This window comes from Culex pipiens, chromosome 1, assembly GCF_016801865.2.
Source record: "Culex pipiens pallens isolate TS chromosome 1, TS_CPP_V2, whole genome shotgun sequence".
Classification (NCBI taxonomy): Eukaryota; Metazoa; Arthropoda; class Insecta; order Diptera; family Culicidae; genus Culex; species Culex pipiens.
In genome coordinates, this window is record NC_068937.1 from 4,310,490 (window position 1) to 4,330,048 (window position 19,559).

At 33.0% G+C, this 19,559-nt stretch overlaps 2 protein-coding genes across 3 annotated transcripts in view; both read right to left on the reverse strand.

The window, feature by feature from the left end:
- LOC128093133 (uncharacterized) overlaps positions 1 to 19,559 on the reverse strand; it is a 356,259-nt gene that overhangs the window by 47,529 nt on the left and 289,171 nt on the right. The gene's annotated exons all lie outside the window — the stretch shown is intronic.
- Positions 13,283 to 19,559, reverse strand: part of LOC120432275 (signal transducer and transcription activator) — a 145,418-nt gene continuing 139,141 nt past the window's right edge. The window contains exon 9 of one of the 2 annotated variants that reach the window (XM_039597460.2): positions 13,283 to 13,700. In XM_039597460.2, the coding sequence (XP_039453394.1) occupies positions 13,601 to 13,700 (100 nt within the window). In that variant the 3' untranslated portion in view covers positions 13,283 to 13,600. Of the gene's footprint in view, positions 13,701 to 13,833; positions 13,960 to 19,559 lie in introns of those variants that run through there. The other variant, XM_039597462.2, reaches the window with a different exon arrangement.

Below are 19,559 nucleotides of genomic sequence, written 5' to 3' on the forward strand. Positions count from 1 at the left end.
AACCAGTTATATAGTTGATAACAGATGTGTTAACGTAGGGGAAGGTGGGGCAAGACGACCATATGGGGCAAGAGGAACAATCGCTCGTACGGCCGTAATTTTTACAATTTTGATTATTTCCAGTATGAGGAAATGTTGCTAGCAATGCAATTAGCTGATTCTACTACCACATAACCGCCGAAACGACGTAAACGCCACGGAGCATAAGATTTAATGAAGTTTTTTTACAAACCTTTATTTTCTTATAATATTTGGAAAGTACAAAATAAGACTTTGGGCTCGTTTTAAGGCTCATTTTATCAAAATGCAATTTTTCCTAGATCAGTAGTGTCCCTACCAATGACTTGCACCTATTATAAAGTATGATTTAACTTTTGGTTATATTTGTTGAGAGCTTTTAAAAAAATTTGTTCAGGTGGGGCAAGTGTACCATATGGATTTCTAGTATGGAAAAAAATACGAATTGCTGCAACAACATATTTTATTGGGAAATAAATAAATAAACGTACTTAATAACTGATTGTTTATTGTTTAAAAAAATGTCCATACAAAATATAGTGATATTATGAAAATTTACTTTTTTTCATCTAAGTAATAATCTTTTTCGTAAAAACGATCAAATTTTTAGTAAAATAATATTCTTTAATCTAAAAATGAAAGAAACGTTTCAAATACATCCTAATCTGATGTATCTAAGTGATAACAGTTCAATTGTCAGCAAATTAACATGTTTTTTCATGCATTGTTCCTCTTGCCCCAACGGGTTGTTCGTCTTGCCCCACTAGTTGAGTAGAACAAACAAAAAATAAAAAAAATTAAAATCATTTTTTTGCATTAAAAAACAGGATTTTTTGAAAACTTGTTCTATCAAAGTCTTAGTCAAGACCCGGAATAATATAATTATTATAAAATCCGACAGATTTTTAACGTTTTTAATGGGTTACAACGATCATTTCCTTAGCTTGTTACACTTGCCCCACTTTCCCCTATATTCAACATCTTTTATTGATTTTTGACAGACTTTCTTGCCAAATAGTCCAAATTACTATCTTTTCCTAAATTTACAGGTTTCTCATAGAAAAATCAAACAAATATTGGAAAGTTGTACACCAAATTGTTGGAAATAATTTTTCTCATTCGAATCCGGCATAAGTTTTATAAAAATGTTGATTATGAAGGAAAAAAGACATTTTTTCATAAAATCATAGGTTTACGCTATTTGTTCATAGGTGGCGACATGTGTCTTTTAGCTTTGCTGCAAATTCTCTATCGAAAAATGAAGTTGACAAATTTTTGCGACCAATATCTCGATCTTTTGAAAAAAATCAGTTGTTATAAAAAAATTCATAGCTCGGTCAAAGATTTTTGGCCCGTTCTGGAAATTTCTTAAAAGTTGGCATTTGATGTCTCCTAAAACATATCCGAAAAAAAATAAAATAAAAAAAATGTGTTTTTTACAAATCAAGTTTTAGTGGCAAAAAGTAATGTTAAAAATCACCAATTTTTTTACCGTGTATAATTTTTTTTCAGTGTAGACCTTATCCATACCTACAACTTGGCCCAAGACACCAAGTCGATCTAAAAATTCCTTCAAAAGATACAGATTTTTGAATTTTCATACATCATTTTTGTATGGACAGCTGCCAAATTTGTATGGAAAATTATATGGACAAACTAATGATGCAAAATGGCTTCTTTGGGCATACCGAAGGCACCAAAAAAGTTTCAGCCACAGAATTACTCAGCTGATTCGAGTTCCGGACACTCCTGATAGCTTATGAATCGTTCAAATTGGGACTAATATTTTAGTTAAAGGTCTCAAATAAGCTGTTGAAAGACGTTGCTTAGAACGCCAATTCATGAAATGTTTCACATTTTAAGCACACATATATTTTTATTAGAAATAATTGTTTGTGGCAAAGATAGACTCCAACTTTGAAATAAATTTGAAATTTGATGTGGACATTCATCAAACGCTTGAACATATTTTTTTGTAAACCAAATAATTAATTGATTCAACAAGATGAGAGCTGCATTGTTGAAGTGATTTTGATCTACCGCGGTAGATTTTCTTGAAATATTTCGTTGAAAATTGATCGCGGTAAAAAAACAATACGGCTGAGGTGTCCGGATTTCCAAGCAGGGCGTTACATCGGAAATCAATCAAAAGCTTGTCAGATCGATCGCTGATCTTTGCAAAAAATATAAAAAATAATAAATAATAAACAAAACAGTACCATTCCTCTGATAACGACGACGATAGTAGCTACACTATTAGTGAGAGTTATTTACGACTGTTCAAGAATGTGGTGCTCGTAAACTTGCAAGATTTCCTCATCAGATAAAATTACAAGCTCCTTCAAGTTCAACACCATTGAAACGAAGATAAACTGTCCAACGGGACTGAGCTTGGGCACTCGAGGGTTAACCGGTTTAGAGCATCGATTCCACGTTTGTCACATAAGCCGCTAGAGGGCACTTACTGCAGTCGAAGTGCAAGCCAACGCTCCAGCGTGGCTTGGACCGGCCCCGGGAAGGTGACCCCGTAGTGTTGGCCGAGCAAAGCCAGCAGCTGGTGGGCCATTTTCGGGTTCGCTCAATTTCGGACGGGCAGGTCTTTTGCCTGCCAGTTGAATTCTGCTATCAGCTGTGCACTATATGGGTGTCGTTTTTTTTATACTACTTTTAGTTACTTGTGATACACGATTAAAAAAAGTTTTAAGTTCAATATTTCAAACTAAAATTAAATTTAAGGTTAAGGAAAGGCCAATTTTTTTTTTAAAAGAAAAAACAACTTTTTTGGATATTTTTTTTTCACCGTGCACGTCGCAAACACACGCCGGTATAAACAACGCAATTTCAGTAGTAAAACACGTCCGTACTGGACCACTAGCGAGAGCAAAGGGAAGTGATTGCAAAATGTGAGCACTTCTCAGCACCAGTGAATCCTGAGTTGCACTGTTAATTTGATTTTGGTTAACCGCGGTGAATTTTCTTGAAATATTTCAAACTGTCAAAAATCCACCAAAGCATTTACTACATTGCACAGTGGTCCGAATCCGAAATCTAGCGTGACAAAATTGATAGCGGCCACACGTTAAGATTTAGAGCTTTGGTGTCTTCGGGACAAATGATCAGGGTCAATAGGGGCATCTTTTGGTTTAGTGGATATTAGGGTGGTCCAAATTTTAGGGTGGTTCAGAATTTTTATTTTAGCTGGATGACGAGATAGCGCTTCGGTGTCTTCAGAAAAGTTGTACAAAGCTCTATCTTCAAACGGGAAGTTTTTAGAACCATTTTTGTGATTTAGGTTACGGTGTTTATGAAAAAATGAGTTTTTTAAATTTATTAACTCAGGCTTATGTCGTAGCGAATTGGTGTCTTCTAGACATTTGTAGAGCTTATCAAAACACACATTTATCTTTCAAGGGAGCGAAAATCGGACCTTTTAAACGAAAGTTATAGCCAAAAAACGTCGAAAAAGACGCCATTTTGAAATGTGAATAACTTGGAAAGATGGTAGAATTTGACCTCGCTCTTAGAAGCATCTAAAAGTATACATAAGGCTTTCTAGGCCCAGTGAAAAAAATATAATTTAACCCAAAAATGACGAACTTCTCGTCACAGTGCCCTGATGCAAACAAAGACCGAGCTCGAGCTGTCACAGCCCTGCGAAGTATGTTTGCTGACATATCGGGCGGCCAGTCAAAAAAAACCAGCTAGAAGTCGCCTGACAAAAAAAATTGCTAGAAAGAGATAGGAAACCTGATGCAAACAAACGTCCAGCTGTAATGTAAACATACTTTGAATGTGTTGGTAAATTTCTGACTAGAAAGCCTTATTCTATAGTACATTTGCTGAAAATATCTTGGCGGTCTTTTTTGTTTAACTTATTTAATCTCAATTTGAAAATGAGCATTTTTGGATCGTTTTTTGACCATAACTTTTGATAGAATTGACCAAAATTCATTTTTCAAGAATAAAAATGTTCATTTTGACAAGCTCTACAATTGTCTACAAGGGCCCAAAAATGTACAAATGATCTAGTGGTTGTAAAAGAAAAAAAAAAGTTTTGGCTGAAATATTTCAGGAATCAACGAAATAATTAAATTTATTCCTGAAATATTTCAGCCAAAACTTGTTTCTTCATTTACACCCACTAGATCATTTTGTACATTTTTGGGCCCTTCTAGACATTTGTAGAGCTTGTCAAAATGAACATTTTCATTCTTGAAAAATGACTTTTGGTCATTTCTATCAAAAGTTATGGGCAAAAAACGATTTAAAAATGCTCATTTTCAAATTGAGTTGAATAAGTTGAACAAAAAAAAAAACCTCCGGGATATTTTCAGCAAATGTATTCTAGAATGTGTACTTTCAGATGCTTCTAAGAGCGAGGTCAAACTCCACCACCTTTTCGAGTTATTTACATTTCAAAATGGCGTCTTTTTCGTCGTATGTTGGCTATAACTTTCGTTTAAAAAGTCCGATTGTCGCTCTCTTGGAAGATAAATGTGTGTTTTGATAAGCTCTACAAATGTCTAGAAGACACCAACTCGCTACGACACAAGCCTGAGTTGATAAATTCAAAAAACTCATTTTTTCATAAACACTTCAACCTAAATTACAAAAACGGCTCTAGAAACTTTTCGTTTGAAGATAGAGCTTTGTGCTCTTCAGCAAAGTTGCTCAGAATAGTGTTCCCTACATTTTTTCTGAAGACACCAAAGCGCTATCTCGTTACCCGCCAAAATAAAAATTCTGAACCACCCTAAAATTTGGACCACCCTAATGTCCACCATACCTAAAGATGCCCCAGTTGGCCCTGATAATTTGTCCCGAAGACACCAAAGCTCTAAATCTTAACGTGTGGCCGCTATCAATATTGTCACGCTAGATTTCGGTTTCGGACCACTGTGCAATGTAGTAAATGCTTTGGTGGATTTTTGACAGTTTGAAGTATTTCAAGAAAATTTACCGCGGTTAAGCAAAATCAAATTAACAATACAACTCTTGTATGCAAGTTCCACGCCCTAACCTAGCGCCACCTGTTGGGGCAAAATGGCAACCAGTGAAATATTTCACAACGATCTAAAGGGCCTGTCATCAGCGACCACGCAATCAAACAAACCAACCAAAAGTTTTGTCTTAGGATTTTTCTTCTTTATAATATATAAGCACAATACATATAATCTTACATTTTGCATGCTGTGTCGATTCCGGCTGTCGGAACTGATTCGATTCCAAATTTCAAAGGGTGCGCTGCTTTCCTTCCTTCTCTTGCAGGTTTGTGTTTTAATCATTGTGTGAGCGCCTTACTATTGGTTTCTGCTTTCTCATAAGTGACTGTTTGTTTGTGTGTTTGTGAGGGGGTGTGTGAATCTGTGTTAAATATGCCCTTACTAGTTGTAACATCTATTAAAAGGGGGGGAAAACGGCCTTCACTTTCACATTGTTTTAGTTTTTATTTTTTGCCTTCTCGTTGTGTGTGAGTTTTTTGCAACCTTTTGTTTTTTGGAAGGTGGCGCCTGAGAACCCAAAATTGGGTTCGCACCACCACAATGCAAGGCATTCTCGTGTGAAATATTTCCGCGTTTTTTTTTGTTTTTGTTATTTCTTGATCGTATTTGTTTGAGTGTTTTTGTTTTCAGTTTTCTGTGAAGTATTTCTCCGCTGCTAAGGAAATCTTTGGACGTATTTTCATTACATTTCAGTGTGTTTATTTTCGTGAGTGTGTTTGTGTGTAGTTTTTAACTCTTTATGCATCAATAAGTAGGGCTGTTTATTTTTCTAATATCTTTCATTTTATGTCAGTGTATGTGTTGAAGTGCTGTTTTTCTGTAAATATACTCAGTGATAACGTGGCCATTTTTTTCTGCTCTGTAGTAGATTTCTAACTGCTCTAACTGTAATCATGTGTGTAAGTGTGCCCTTCGGTTTCAACAACTTTTACTCACTTTTTCATCCGGTAAAATGCTTGGAATATGTGTGTAGATTTCTTTCAGTTATCGTCACTTTTTTCAGGTATTTCAAATTCATGCAAGTGAGAGATAGAGTACACAGTTTCGATATCAACAATGCTGACGTTTGTTTTAAAATTGACACTTTTCGTTTCTCTTGTGTATATATGTTCATCAATTTTATATAAGTTAAATGTGTTTACTTTTTGTGTGAATACCGTAAGTACCAACGGGGACGCGTTGCGTTGTCGGAAATTGTTTTCCCTAAATATAGTACTGTTTTTAAATTGTTTATACTTTTTGTTTTTTAATAATGTTCATCCTTTTCTGCTATATATATAAACACTTATGCTTTGCTTAGTTGTTTTTGAAACCGACGAAATTCATCAATTCTGGGGGGACTCTTTGTTTTTCATTCTTTTCCGTGTTTTCTAAAGGTAAATACTAATTTTAAAGTGAGAAAAAATATTATCTTTTGATCTAATCAAAATAACTCTCTCTCTCTCTTTTTATTCGTTTCGCTTTTAAAATCTTTCCAAATCGCTTCAAACCGTTTGGCCTAACTACTTTTCGTCACAAACTGTCCCGAAATCGTTTGTAAAGGATGGGTAGAGAAAAAAAAAGTACAAAAGTTGTCTTCGATTTTTATTTGTTTTGTTCTTGTAATAATAGTATAAAAGTTAATAAAGCACATCGATACCAACCTTTGTCCTTTTAAGTATTTTCATTAAAGAAAAAATAGCAGCGATTTTTCTCAGTGTATGGCACTATTCTTGGAATAGCTGAAATTCGATCATGATTTTTTTCTTTGTTTACTCACAAATTGTGTGTTTGGGTGTGCTTTTGTAATTGATATTTTACACACACACACAAAACACCAATCTCACTCGTTCCTGTTTACAGTGTACTTTGAGAAAGTGTGTGTGATTTTTTTTTCAGTTGTTTAAAAATACTTTCATCAATCTTAACGGGAAACATTTTTGCTACAGTAAGACACATATGGAATATTCAAGGTTGTTTACGATAATCCATTTGAATTTTGAAAACGAATTTCTCGAAGAAAACTTTTTCAGACTTGAAACTTTAGATAAAGTCATAATTTTTGATCAATGTAGTTTAAAAATGTATGTTTAAAAGTATAAGAACTAAAACGTTTCTCAAAGTACTATTTAAAAAAAACAAAAAAATATTATAATTATAATTTTTTGTATAAAATTATATTTTTTTTTAAAGAAATGCCATGGTGGTAGAAATTTAACTAAAAAATATTTTTTTTAATTCAAATAATAAAAAAAAAATATGTCAAATGGCTCGACATTTGTAAAAAAAGATTTTACAATATTAAATAATTTTGCAATATACAGTGTAAAATATATTTTTTTAAATAAAATTACAATTACAATTTAGAGTGTAAATTACAGAAATTTTCACAAATATCTTATTTTTCAAATACAAAGTTTCAAAAAGTTATCGTTAAAGTAATCGAAATTTCTCAAAATACAATTTTTGAAATCTAAAATTCTTAAAATACTCGATTTTTTTAAATTTTTTACAAACAATCCGTTTTTGATAAAAGAAAGTCAAAAGTATACAAAAAAGATTTAATTTTGAAATTGAAAAAAATGGAGTAAAAATTTTGAAGCATTTTGAAAATATCGATGTTTTCCGTAACAAAACCAATTTTTTATAAAAAAAACCTAATTTTCTAGAATTCTAAAAAAAATTATGTTGCATATTAGCGTCAAATGGTTCAAAATTTAGTACTCACATTTTAACTTAATAGTTTTTTAAAGTACTATTTTTTTCCGTGTAAAAAAAATAATTTTCACAAAATACTGTATTTTTGCGTCAATTTTCATAAAAAATGTTTTTTTTATGCTGGAAATAAAAACTTTGTTTAACGAAGCCCAATTTCGTATAATTCCCACTGAAAAATTAATTTTGTTAGAAAATACTTAATTTTGCATTAAATACCAATGGTTAATTTTTAAAAAAAAGTTAAACTTAAAAAAATAAAGTTGAAAAAATACAGGAAACAAAAAAATAAAAAAAAATATTTTAAAGATTACATTTGTGTTTTTTTTTTGTTTTTCACAAAAAACGTGAATGGTGGAAAATCCAAACAAATTTTTATAATGCAAATTACAAAAGTTTGAGTATTTTAAAAAATGTTTTTTTTGTTCACACCAACAGTTCTTAAAATTTCACTTTTACAATCGAAATAGCAAAATTATGATTTTTTGGATATTTTTTATAAAATTGTGATTTTTTGAGAAACTTCTGAAATCTTTCAAAATCACTACATTTTCAAAAAAAATATCTTTGTTTAAAGTGAGTCAGTTAGAAAAAGATTTGAGAAATTTAGCCTTTTTAAAGTTAATTTACATGGATTATCGTCGATGATTTTATCGTTTAACAACGTTGGAATATATGATGGGGAGGGCTGCAACGTGTGAAATATTTCAATATTTTTTAGTTAAAAGAAACATCTGGAAAATAAATGTTGTTTTTTTAACACTACACGAACAATTGCACCGTTTTCAGTAACTGAAAGTTTTTTTTTGCCTCGTTTTCGTTTATTCCACTCGTTCGAACATTTCAGGTTATTTTTTTCTCCGTGTAACTTTAGCTAAATTTTGACAGTTTTCCACTAAATATCGTTATAAGAACATTTGTGTTTCTTCGTTGTATATTTGTATCATTTTTCTTTCGCCGTGTCTATCCATTTCGTCTGTGTGTAAGCTCTTCTCTAGGATTCATCTCTCCGTTCACCGCACTTTTCTCGAAACCGTTGATTTTTTTTTCTCTCAGTGTAATAATTCCTTACCGATCTATCACAAAAAGGACAATCACAACACATTCACATATTTCTTCGTTTTTTTTTAATACCATTTTATATGCAAGAGATATATTTTGCTTAGTAAAACTATCTTTTAAGTATTTAACCCTTACAGTCCGAACGTCTGATGCGAGATACCGAAAAAATCTTAAAAATAATGTATCTTTGGCCTCTTTTGACCAAATAAGTTCGTTCACCCCTCAAAAGAACCGGACAAATCTCTATTTTCAGAATCTACAAAGAAATCCGGAATCGGTCACTTGGCCACGGAGATATTCCGGAACCTAGTGGGGTAGGTTTTTGTCCGGGTATGCAACCCAATCTACAAATCATGATTATTATCATAAATTCTTCAAAAAAATCCATCCCAATTTGCTCCAAGACCTGTTCTGGACATATAAGGCATATTCCTTTGATCCCGGACCATCGGATATGAATTGGCCACCCTTCCGGAACCGACTACACAGGAACGGATGTCGAATTCTACATCAAGTCTAATATGGCTTCCGACATAACAAACGGCACTAAATTTGGCTCAGGAAATCAAATTAGACATCCTCAGTACGTTCTGGTGCCATTTGGCCACCCTGCCACCAACCCGGAATATCCGTAACATGGTTCCGATGGACCAATTTCGGTAATTTCACGAGCACACTTTCCGACATGTCAAACAACACTGATTTTGGCTCAGGAACTCAAATTTGACATCCTCATTACGATCTGGTGCCATTTGGCCAGCCTGCCATCAACCCGGAATATCCGTAACATGGTTCCGGTGGACCAATTTCGGTAATTTCACAAGTACACTTTCCGACATGTCAAACAACACTGATTTTTTCTCAGGAACTCAAATTTGACATCCTCATTACGATTTGGTGCCATTTGGCCACTCTGCCACCAAACCGGAATATCCGTAACATGGTTCCGGTGGACCAATTTCGGTAATTTCACGAGCACACTTTCCGACATATCAAGCAACACTGATTTTTGCTCAGGAACTCAAATATGACATCCTCATGACGATTTGGTGCCATTTGGCCACTCTGCGACCAAACCGGAATATCCGTAACATGGTTCCGGTGGACCAATTTCGGTAATTTTACGAGCATACTTTCCGACATGTCAAACAACACTGATTTTTGCTCAGGAACTCAAATTTGACATCCTCATTACGATCTGGTGCCATTTGGCCACCCTGCCACCAACCCGGAATATCCGTAACATGATTCCGGTGGACCAATTTCGGTAATTTCACGAGCACACTTTCCGACATATCAAGCAACACTGATTTTTGCTCAGGAACGCAAATTTGACATCCCCATGACGATTTGGTGCCATTTGGCCACTCTGCGACCAAACCGGAATATCCGTAACATGGTTCCGGTGGACCAATTTCGGTAATTTTACGAGCATACTTTCCGACATGTCAAACAACACTGATTTTTGCTCAGGAACTCAAATTTGACATCCTCATTACGATCTGGTGCCATTTGGCCACCCTGCCACCAACCCGGAATATCCGTAACATGATTCCGGTGGACCAATTTCGGTAATTTCACGAGCACACTTTCCGACTTGTCAAACAACACTGATTTTGGCTCAGGAACTCAAATTTGACATCCTCATTACGATCGTGGTTGGTGGCAGGGTGGCCAAATGGCACCAGAACGTACTGAGGATGTCAAATTTGAGTTCCTGAGCCAAAATCAGTGTTGTTTGACAAGTCGGAAAGTGTGCTCGTGAAATTACCGAAATTGGTCCACCGGAACCATGTTACGGATATTCCGGGTTGGTGGCAGGGTGGCAAAATGGCACCAGATCGTAATGAGGATGTCAAATTTGAGTTCCTGAGCAAATATCAGTGTTGTTTCACGTACTGAGGATGTCAAATTTGAGTTTCTGGGCAAAAATCAGTGTTGTTTGACATATCGGAATATACACTTGTGAAATTACCGCAATTGGTCCATCGGAACCATGTTACGGATATTCCGGGTTGGTGGCATGGTGGTCAAATGGCACCAGATCGTAATGAGGTTGTCAAATTTGAGTTCCTGAGCCAAAATCAGTGTTGTTTGACAAGTCGGAAAGTGTACTTGTAAAATTACCGAAATTGGTCCATCGGAACCATGTTACGGATATTCCGGGTTGGTGGCAGGGTGGCCAAATGGCACCAGATTGTAAAAAGGATGTCAAATTTGAGTTCCTGAGCAAAAATCAGTGTTGTTTGACATGTCGGAAAGTGTGCTCGTGAAATTACCGAAATTGGTCCACCGGAACCATGTTACGGATATTCCGGGTTGGTGGCAGGGTGGCCAAATGGCACCAGATCGTAATGTGGATGTCAAATTTGAGTTCCTGAGCAAAAATCAGTGTTGTTTGGTTTGTCGGAAAGTGTACTTGTAAAATTACCGAAATTGGTCCATCGGAACCATGTTACGGATATTCCGGGTTGATGGCAGGGTGGCCAAATGGCATCAGAACGTACTGAGGATGTTAAATTTGAGTTTCTGGGCAAAAATCAGTGTTGTTTGACATATCGGAAGGTACACTTGTGAAATTACCGCAAATGGTCCATCGGAACCATGTTACGGATATTCCGGGTTGGTGGCAGGGTGGCCAAAATGGCCACCCTGCCACCAACCCGGATTGTCCGTAACAAGGTTCTAATGGACCAATTTACGGATACTTTCCGATTTGTCAATTACCGAAATTGGTCCACCGGAACCATTTTTTCCGGATATTCCGGGTTGATGGCAGCGTGGCCAAATGGCACCAGATCGTAATGTGGATGTCAAATTTGAGTTCCTGAGCAAAAAACAGTGTTGTTTGACATATCGGAAAGTACCCTTGTGAAATTACCGAAATTGGTCAATCGGAACCATGTTACGGATATTCCGGGTTGGTGACAGGGTGGCCAAATGGCACCAGATCGTAATGAGGATGTCAAATTTGAGTTCCTGAGCAAAAATCAGTGTTGTTTGACATGTCGGAAAGTGTGCTCGTGAAATTACCGAAATTGGTCCACCGGAATCATGTTACGGATATTCCGGTTTGGTGGCAGGGTGGCCAAATGGCACCAGATCGTAATGAGGATGTCAAATTTGAGTTCCTGAGCAAAAATCAGTGTTGTTTGACATGTCGGAAAGTATGCTCGTAAAATTACCGAAATTGGTCCACCGGAACCATGTTACGGATATTCCGGTTTGGTGGCAGAGTGGCCAAATGGCACCAAATCGTAATGAGGATGTCAAATTTGAGTTTCTGAGCAAAAATCAGTGTTGTTTGGCATGTCGGAAAGTGTACTTGTGAAATTACCGAAATTGGTCCACCGGAACCATGTTACGGATATTCCGGGTTGATGGCAGGGTGGCCAATTGGCACCAGATCGTAATGAGGATGTCAAATTTGAGTTCTTGAGCAAAAATCAGTGCCGTTTGACAAGTCGGAAAGTGTGCTCGTGAAATTACCGAAATTGGTCCACCGGAATCATGTTACGGATATTCCGGGTTGGTGGCAGGGTGGCCAAATGGCACCAGATCGTAATGAGGATGTCAAATTTGAGTTCCTGAGCAAAAATCAGTGTTGTTTGACATGTCGGAAAGTGTGCTCGTGAAATTACCGAAATTGGTCCACCGGAACCATGTTACGGATATTCCGGTTTGGTGGCAGAGTGGCCAAATGACACCAAATCGTAATGAGGATGTCAAATTTGAGTTCCTGAGCAAAAATCAGTGTTGTTTGACATGTCGGAAAGTGTACTTGTGAAATTACCGAAATTGATCCACCGGAACCATGTTACGGATATTCCGGGTTGATGGCAGGCTGGCCAAATGGCACCAGATCGTAATGAGGATGTCAAATTTGAGTTCCTGAGCAAAAATCAGTGTTGTTTGACATGTCGGAAAGTGTGCTCGTGAAATTACCGAAATTGGTCCACCGGAACCATGTTACGGATATTCCGGGTTGGTGGCAGGGTGGCCAAATGGCACCAGAACGTACTGAGGATGTCTAATTTGATTTTTTTTTCTCTCAGTGTAATAATTCCTTACCGATCTATCACAAAAAGGACAATCACAACACATTCACATCTTTCTTCGTTTTTTTAATACCATTTTATATGCAAGAGATATATTTTGCTTAGTAAAACTATCGTTTAAGTATTTAATAATCTTCTGTTTTGTCAATTTCGTAAAAACGGGACCAAAATATAGAAAAATTGGACTTGTCTAACTCTGTTTAAGGTACTCTCTAGGCTTAACTTTTAGGGGATTTAATCGCATTTTTTTATGTTCCTTTTGCCGGACAATTGCCACACTTTTGCATTCAACCGCCCGTTACACGCTAAACGATCGTTTCATTTTTAAAATAAAGCTTTCCTTAATAAAAAAAAACACAAATTTTTGATTTTCGTTCCGATAATCACTACTTAAAAGAGAAAAAAAAATCCGAGCTTAAAAGGTAGAAAGTACTAAAGGCACTACGAGAATAAACTAAATTTAACACATTTACATGCCGGATTGTTTTGCTTCTTTGATATTATTTCGTCATCACACACGCGTGCACGCTCATTCGCAAATACCTAAACTTTGTAGATATACCATCTTGAAAAGAAGAAAACTTTTACACGTAAACAATCGCATTCCACACAGAACGAAAAAGAATCGAGCGAACGAAAACAATCAAAGCAGGCTTCGATCCTCCTTCCATTCCACTCCGTTCGCTGACGCATGTACTAGTGAAAGACTGTGTTGTTGCTGTCTGTATTGGTGAGTTTCGTTGCCGCTCTCTCTCTCGCGCTCTCTCAGTTGTAGGACGACGCAAACATGTCAATGTTTTCCAGCTCCAGCGCGTCCAGCGGCTGGTACGGCATGTGGCTCACCTGGTCGGTCTCGAGGTTGTAGCTGTGTTTGTGACATGGGGTTTGTTTTGTTTTGGTGGTGGTAAACAAATGAAAATAATAAAATAAACAACAAAAAAACACAAATAATGGAAAAAACGGGGCAAATGGGGGAAAAAAGAGAGAGGTAAATTATAAGTTTTGGTGGGAAATGAACAGTTTTTTTGAGATTTTTTTTTTCAGTGTGAAGATTTAGTAAAATTTACAAAATGAATGTTCAACGGCTAAGCAGAGAAAATTATGACCAAAATAAGGCATCGTAACTTTTTATGGGTTAATTATGTGCGTTTCGGTTAAGAGTGTAATAAGTGTGTGGCGCATGCAAAAATTAAGAACGGAAAATAAAATAAAAGGAAATATCAATTAGTTATTATTAGTAATGTTAGGATTAGCTAGCACTTTATTGACGAAATCTAAAAACTCTGTGTGAAATTCTACAACAAACCACAAAATAACTTTCTAATTTTAAAACGTGTTATTTGTTCAAACTTAGGTTAAACGGCACAAGCAAAAATTACAAAATGGCAACAGCGATCAAAAATTTACATTTTTCTAAGACATACACACTGGACAATAAATTTTGTGATTGATTGCAAACATTTTAAAAACTACAATAAATTCTAATTTCCTTTTTAAAATTAAATGAATGGAAGCTAAGCCAAATTAACAATGATTTTTTTTTTACATACGTTTTTATAAATGCGTTCTTTATTTAGACATTAAATTAAAAATAAATTATTTTTTTATTACTGAAATTTTTAACAATGATCTTTTTATTAAAAAATCAACATTACTAAAAAAAACAGGTTAATTCACAGAACAACGACAACAAATTTGAAAAATATTTGCAACGGCCTAAGGTTGTCCTGTGAATTACATAAGATCGAATAGACAAAAGGTCGAAAATTTGTGTTTTTTTATATATTAAGTAAAAAAAAAATATCTACACATTTTTCAAAAAAAAGTTCGTGTTTAAAAGAATGGAAAAAAAACAAAATCATATCTGGAATAAGAATTCCGATTTTTATCTGAGAAAACTTTTTTTTAAATTGTCTTTTTTCAAACTCACAAAAATGGTACAAAAAAGTAAGATTTCTTCACTTTTGACCATTTTTCTGTCGACCTGATATATTTCAGCCTTTTTTTCGTTTGTAAAGGATGGGTAGAGAAAAAAAAAGTACAAAGCTGTCTTCGATTTTTTTGTTTTGTTCTTGTAATAATAGTATAAAATTAATTAATTTCTAATTTTTAAAGTGTTATTTTTTCAAACCTGGGTTAAACGGCACAAGCAAAGATTACAAAATGGCAACAGTGATCAAAAATGTACATTTTCAAAGACATACAAACTTTACAGTAAATTTAGTGCTTGATTGAAAACATTGTGCAAACTGTAATTAATCCTAATTTCCTTTTTAAAATTAATTGAATGGAAGCTAGCCAAATTAACACTGAATTTTTTTGTATATTTTTTTTAAAATGCTTCCGTTCTTAAGACATTAAATTTAAAATACATATTTTTTTTACTGAATTTTTTAACAAAGATCTTTTTATTAAACTTTAACATCACTCAAATAAAAAAAAATATATATAAAAACAGGTAAATCCAAAGAACAACGACAAAGAATTTGAAAAATATTTGCAACGGCCTTAGGTTGTCCTGTGATTAATCTTTCCTTATTTCCAAATGAATTTTCAGTTGAATGATTGTAGAATTAAGATAAACATTGAATGAATGAAAAAGGGCGAAAAACATAAGATCGATTAGACAAAAGGTCGAAAAATATTTTTTTTTATTTTAAAAATAATAATAAGAATTCCGATTTTTATCTGAGAAAACTTTTTTAAGAATTGTCTTTTTTCAAACTCACAAAAATGGTACAAAAAAGTAAGATTTCTTCACTTTTGACCATTTTTCTGTCGACCTGATATATTTCGGCCTTTTGGCTTTCGACCTTTTTTCCTTTCGAACTTTAGTCTCACTTGAATTTTATTATTATTATTATTATTATTAAATACCTGAAGAAATAATATTTAAATTTTCAGAACAGGTTGTACTACTTAAAATCATTTTTTAAACTTTATATAAGTTAAAAAAAAGATAACGTTTTTTAAAATAAAAAAATATTTATTACAATTTATATGTAAAAATTTGCCTAAATTGTCTAAATTGACAAAAAAAAAAGTTTACGGGTAAATAAAATTTATCGTTATAAAATGATATATCAAAATTACTTCATAACACGTTGTACTAAACCTTTATCTGGTCAGGAAAATAGAAAAAAAACTATTTTTAAAGCAGAAAAAAACTTTTTTGTCAAAAATTTAGACAATTTTTAACATAAAAATTATAATAAATTATTATTATTATTAAATGCCTGAAGAAATAATATTTAAATTTTCAGAACTGGTTGTACTACTTAACATAATTTTTTTAACATAAAATAAGTTTAAATAAAGATAATGTTTTTTTAAAATAAAAAAAATATTTATTATAATTTATATGTTAAAATTTGACTAAATTGTCAAAAAAAGTTTACGGGTGAATGAATTTATCGTTATAAAATTATATAGCAAATTTACTTTATAACACGTTGTACTAAACCTCTATCTGGTCAGTAAAATAGAAAAAAAAACAATTTTTTAAAGCAGAAAAAACTTGTTGTTGTAAAAAATTTAGATACACTTTAACATATAAATTATAATAAATTATTTTTTAATTTTCAATAACGCTATCTTTATTTTAACTTATTTTAAATGATTTTTAGTAGTACAACCTGTCCTGAAAATGTAAAAAACATTTCTTCAGGTATTTAATAATAATAATAATAAAATTCACAACAAAATATAACACGAAATTTTCCTGTCCGCAAAGCCAAAAAAGAAAGTTCGCGTCAAGAAATTAGCTCCATTTCATCACTCCAAACGTTTTTAGTACACGTTGTACTAAACCTATGTTATTTTTGAGGAGCAGTTGTTCTTATTGCTGATATCACAAAAATAATGTTGAAAATAGAGGAAAATAACAAAACACAGAGAAGTCACCGATTGAAACCATTCATATTAACCAAAATGACTAGATTAAAACATAAATGTTTTTTTTTATTAATTTTCTGTTGTATGAAAAAACAATTTGAGAAACAATAACGTTAGCAGAATAACATCTCGAAGCTTTTTTAGTACACGTTGTACTAAATCTATTTTTTTTTTATTTTGAACTTAAAAGAGACAATAGACTTAAAAAAATTAAATTTTAAACCAAGAAAAATAACTGAATGTAGCGAACATTTTCAAAAGGGAACATGCTACCAAACGAAATGTGTCAAAATTTAAAGTTATCAAGAAATGTTAAAAGTTCTATTACAAAAAAAAATAGAAATAACGCAACGAGATTAATTATTTATAAAAAAAAACAATTTTAGTACACGTGTACTAAAACAAAATCATTGTAACAATTTGAAACGAATTTTTTTTTTATAAATTTATTTTCAAAGGCTGAGGTTTGATAATTGCTGTTTGAGAGGATATTTAAAATTAAGAACAATAAAAAAAAATCTAGAAAACTTTTTTAAAATGTTCAAATACTTAAAAAAAATATTTAGGTAATTTAGCATTGTTTAATGTTGAAAAATTCTTCTGTTTTTTTTTTAAATTGTCTTGTGAACCTAGTACTAGAGCAGTTCTCTGAGATTTCGGTCATTCGATTTTTTTTGTATTTTTTAATCCGGCTGAAACTTTTTTGGTGCCTTCGGTATGCCCAAAGAAGCCATTTTGCATCATTAGTTTGTCCATATAATTTTCCATACAAATTTGGTAGCTGTCCATACAAAAATGATATGTGAAAATTCAAAAATCTGTATCTTTTGAAGGAATTTTTTGATCGATTTGGTGTCTTCAGCAAAATTGTAGGTATGGATATGGACTACACTGAAAAAAAATGATACACGGTAAAAAAAATTTGGTGATTTTTTTATTTAACTTTTTGTCACTAAAACTTAATTTGCAAAAAAACACTATTTTTAATTTTTTTTATTTTTTGATATGTTTTAGAGGACATAAAATGCCAACTTTTCAGAAATTTCCAGAATGGGCAAAAAATCTTTGACCGAGTTATGATTTTTTGAATCAATACAGATTTTTTCAAAAAATCGAAATATTGGTCGCAAAAATTTTTCAACTTCATTTTTCGATGTAAAATCGAATTTGCAATCAAAAAGTACTTTAGTGAATTTTTGATAAAGTGCACCGTTTTCAAGTTATAATCATTTTTAGGTAACTTTTTTGAAAATAGTCGCAGTTTTTCATTTTTTAAAAATAGTGCCCATGTTTGCCCACCTTCGAAAAAAATATTTTTGAAAAGCTGAGAAAATTCTCTATATTCTGCTTCTTCGGACTTTGTTGATACGACTCTTAGTTGCTGAGATATTGCCATGCAAAGGTTTAAAAACAGGAAAATTGATGTTTTCTAAGTCTCACCCAAACAACTCACCATTTTCTAATGTCGATATTTCAGCAACTATAGGTCCGATTTACAATGTTAAAACATGAAACATTCGTGAAATTTTCCGATCTTTTCGAAAAAAATATTTTCAAAAATTTTAAATCAAGACTAACATTTCAAATGGGCGTAATATTGAATGTTTGGCCCAATGGAAATGTTAGTCTTGATTTAAAATTTTTGAAAATATTTTTTTCGAAAAGATCGGAAAATTTCACGAATGTTTCATGTTTTAACATTGTAAATCGGACCATTAGTTGCTGAAATATCGACATTAGAAAATGGTGAGTTGTTTGGGTGAGACTTAGAAAACATCAATTTTCCTGTTTTTTAACCTTTGCATGGCAATATCTCAGCAACTAAGAGTCGTATCAACAAAGTCCGAAGAAGCAGAATATAGAGAATTTTCTCAGCTTTTCAAAAATATTTTTTTCAAAGGTGGGCAAACATGGGCACTATTTTTAAAAAATGAAAAACTGCGACTATTTTCAAAAAAGTTACCTAAAAATGATTATAACTTGAAAACGGTGCACTTTATCAAAAATTCACTAAAGTACTTTTTGATTGCAAATTCGATTTTACATCGAAAAATGAAGTTGAAAAATTTTTGCGACCAATATTTCAATTTTTTTTAAAAATCTGTATTGATTCAAAAAATCATAACTCGGTCAAAGATTTTTTGCCCATTCTGGAAATTTCTGAAAAGTTGGCATTTTATGTCCTCTAAAACATATCAAAAAATAAAAAAAATTAAAAATAGTGTTTTTTTGCAAATCAAGTTTTAGTGACAAAAAGTTAAATAAAAAAATCACCAAATTTTTTTTACCGTGTATCATTTTTTTTTCAGTGTAGTCCATATCCATACCTACAACTTTGCTGAAGACACCAAATCGATCAAAAAATTCCTTCAAAAGATACAGATTTTTGAATTTTCACATATCATTTTTGTATGGACAGCTACCAAATTTGTATGGAAAATTATATGGACAAACTAATGATGCAAAATGGCTTCTTTGGGCATACCGAAGGCACCAAAAAAGTTTCAGCCGGATTAAAAAATACAAAAATTAAAATTAAAGAAAAAAGACCGATTCCGTAGAGAACTGCTCACTACTGGAGTAAACTATAAAATAAGTGAAATTAACATTGATAAAATAACAAATAAATAACAAATTTAAGTACACGCTGTACCAAACCAATCAGAAACCTCTTTAAATTCACCTCAAACGCAGTTTAAATTTTCCCACCAACAAATACCCGTCGAACAAACTCTTTAACAAAACCCGCCGTCAAAACCCATTTCCCAACAATCAATTTCCGGGAAAAATAAACCCACACTCATAAATATGCAACGACCATAAACAGAAA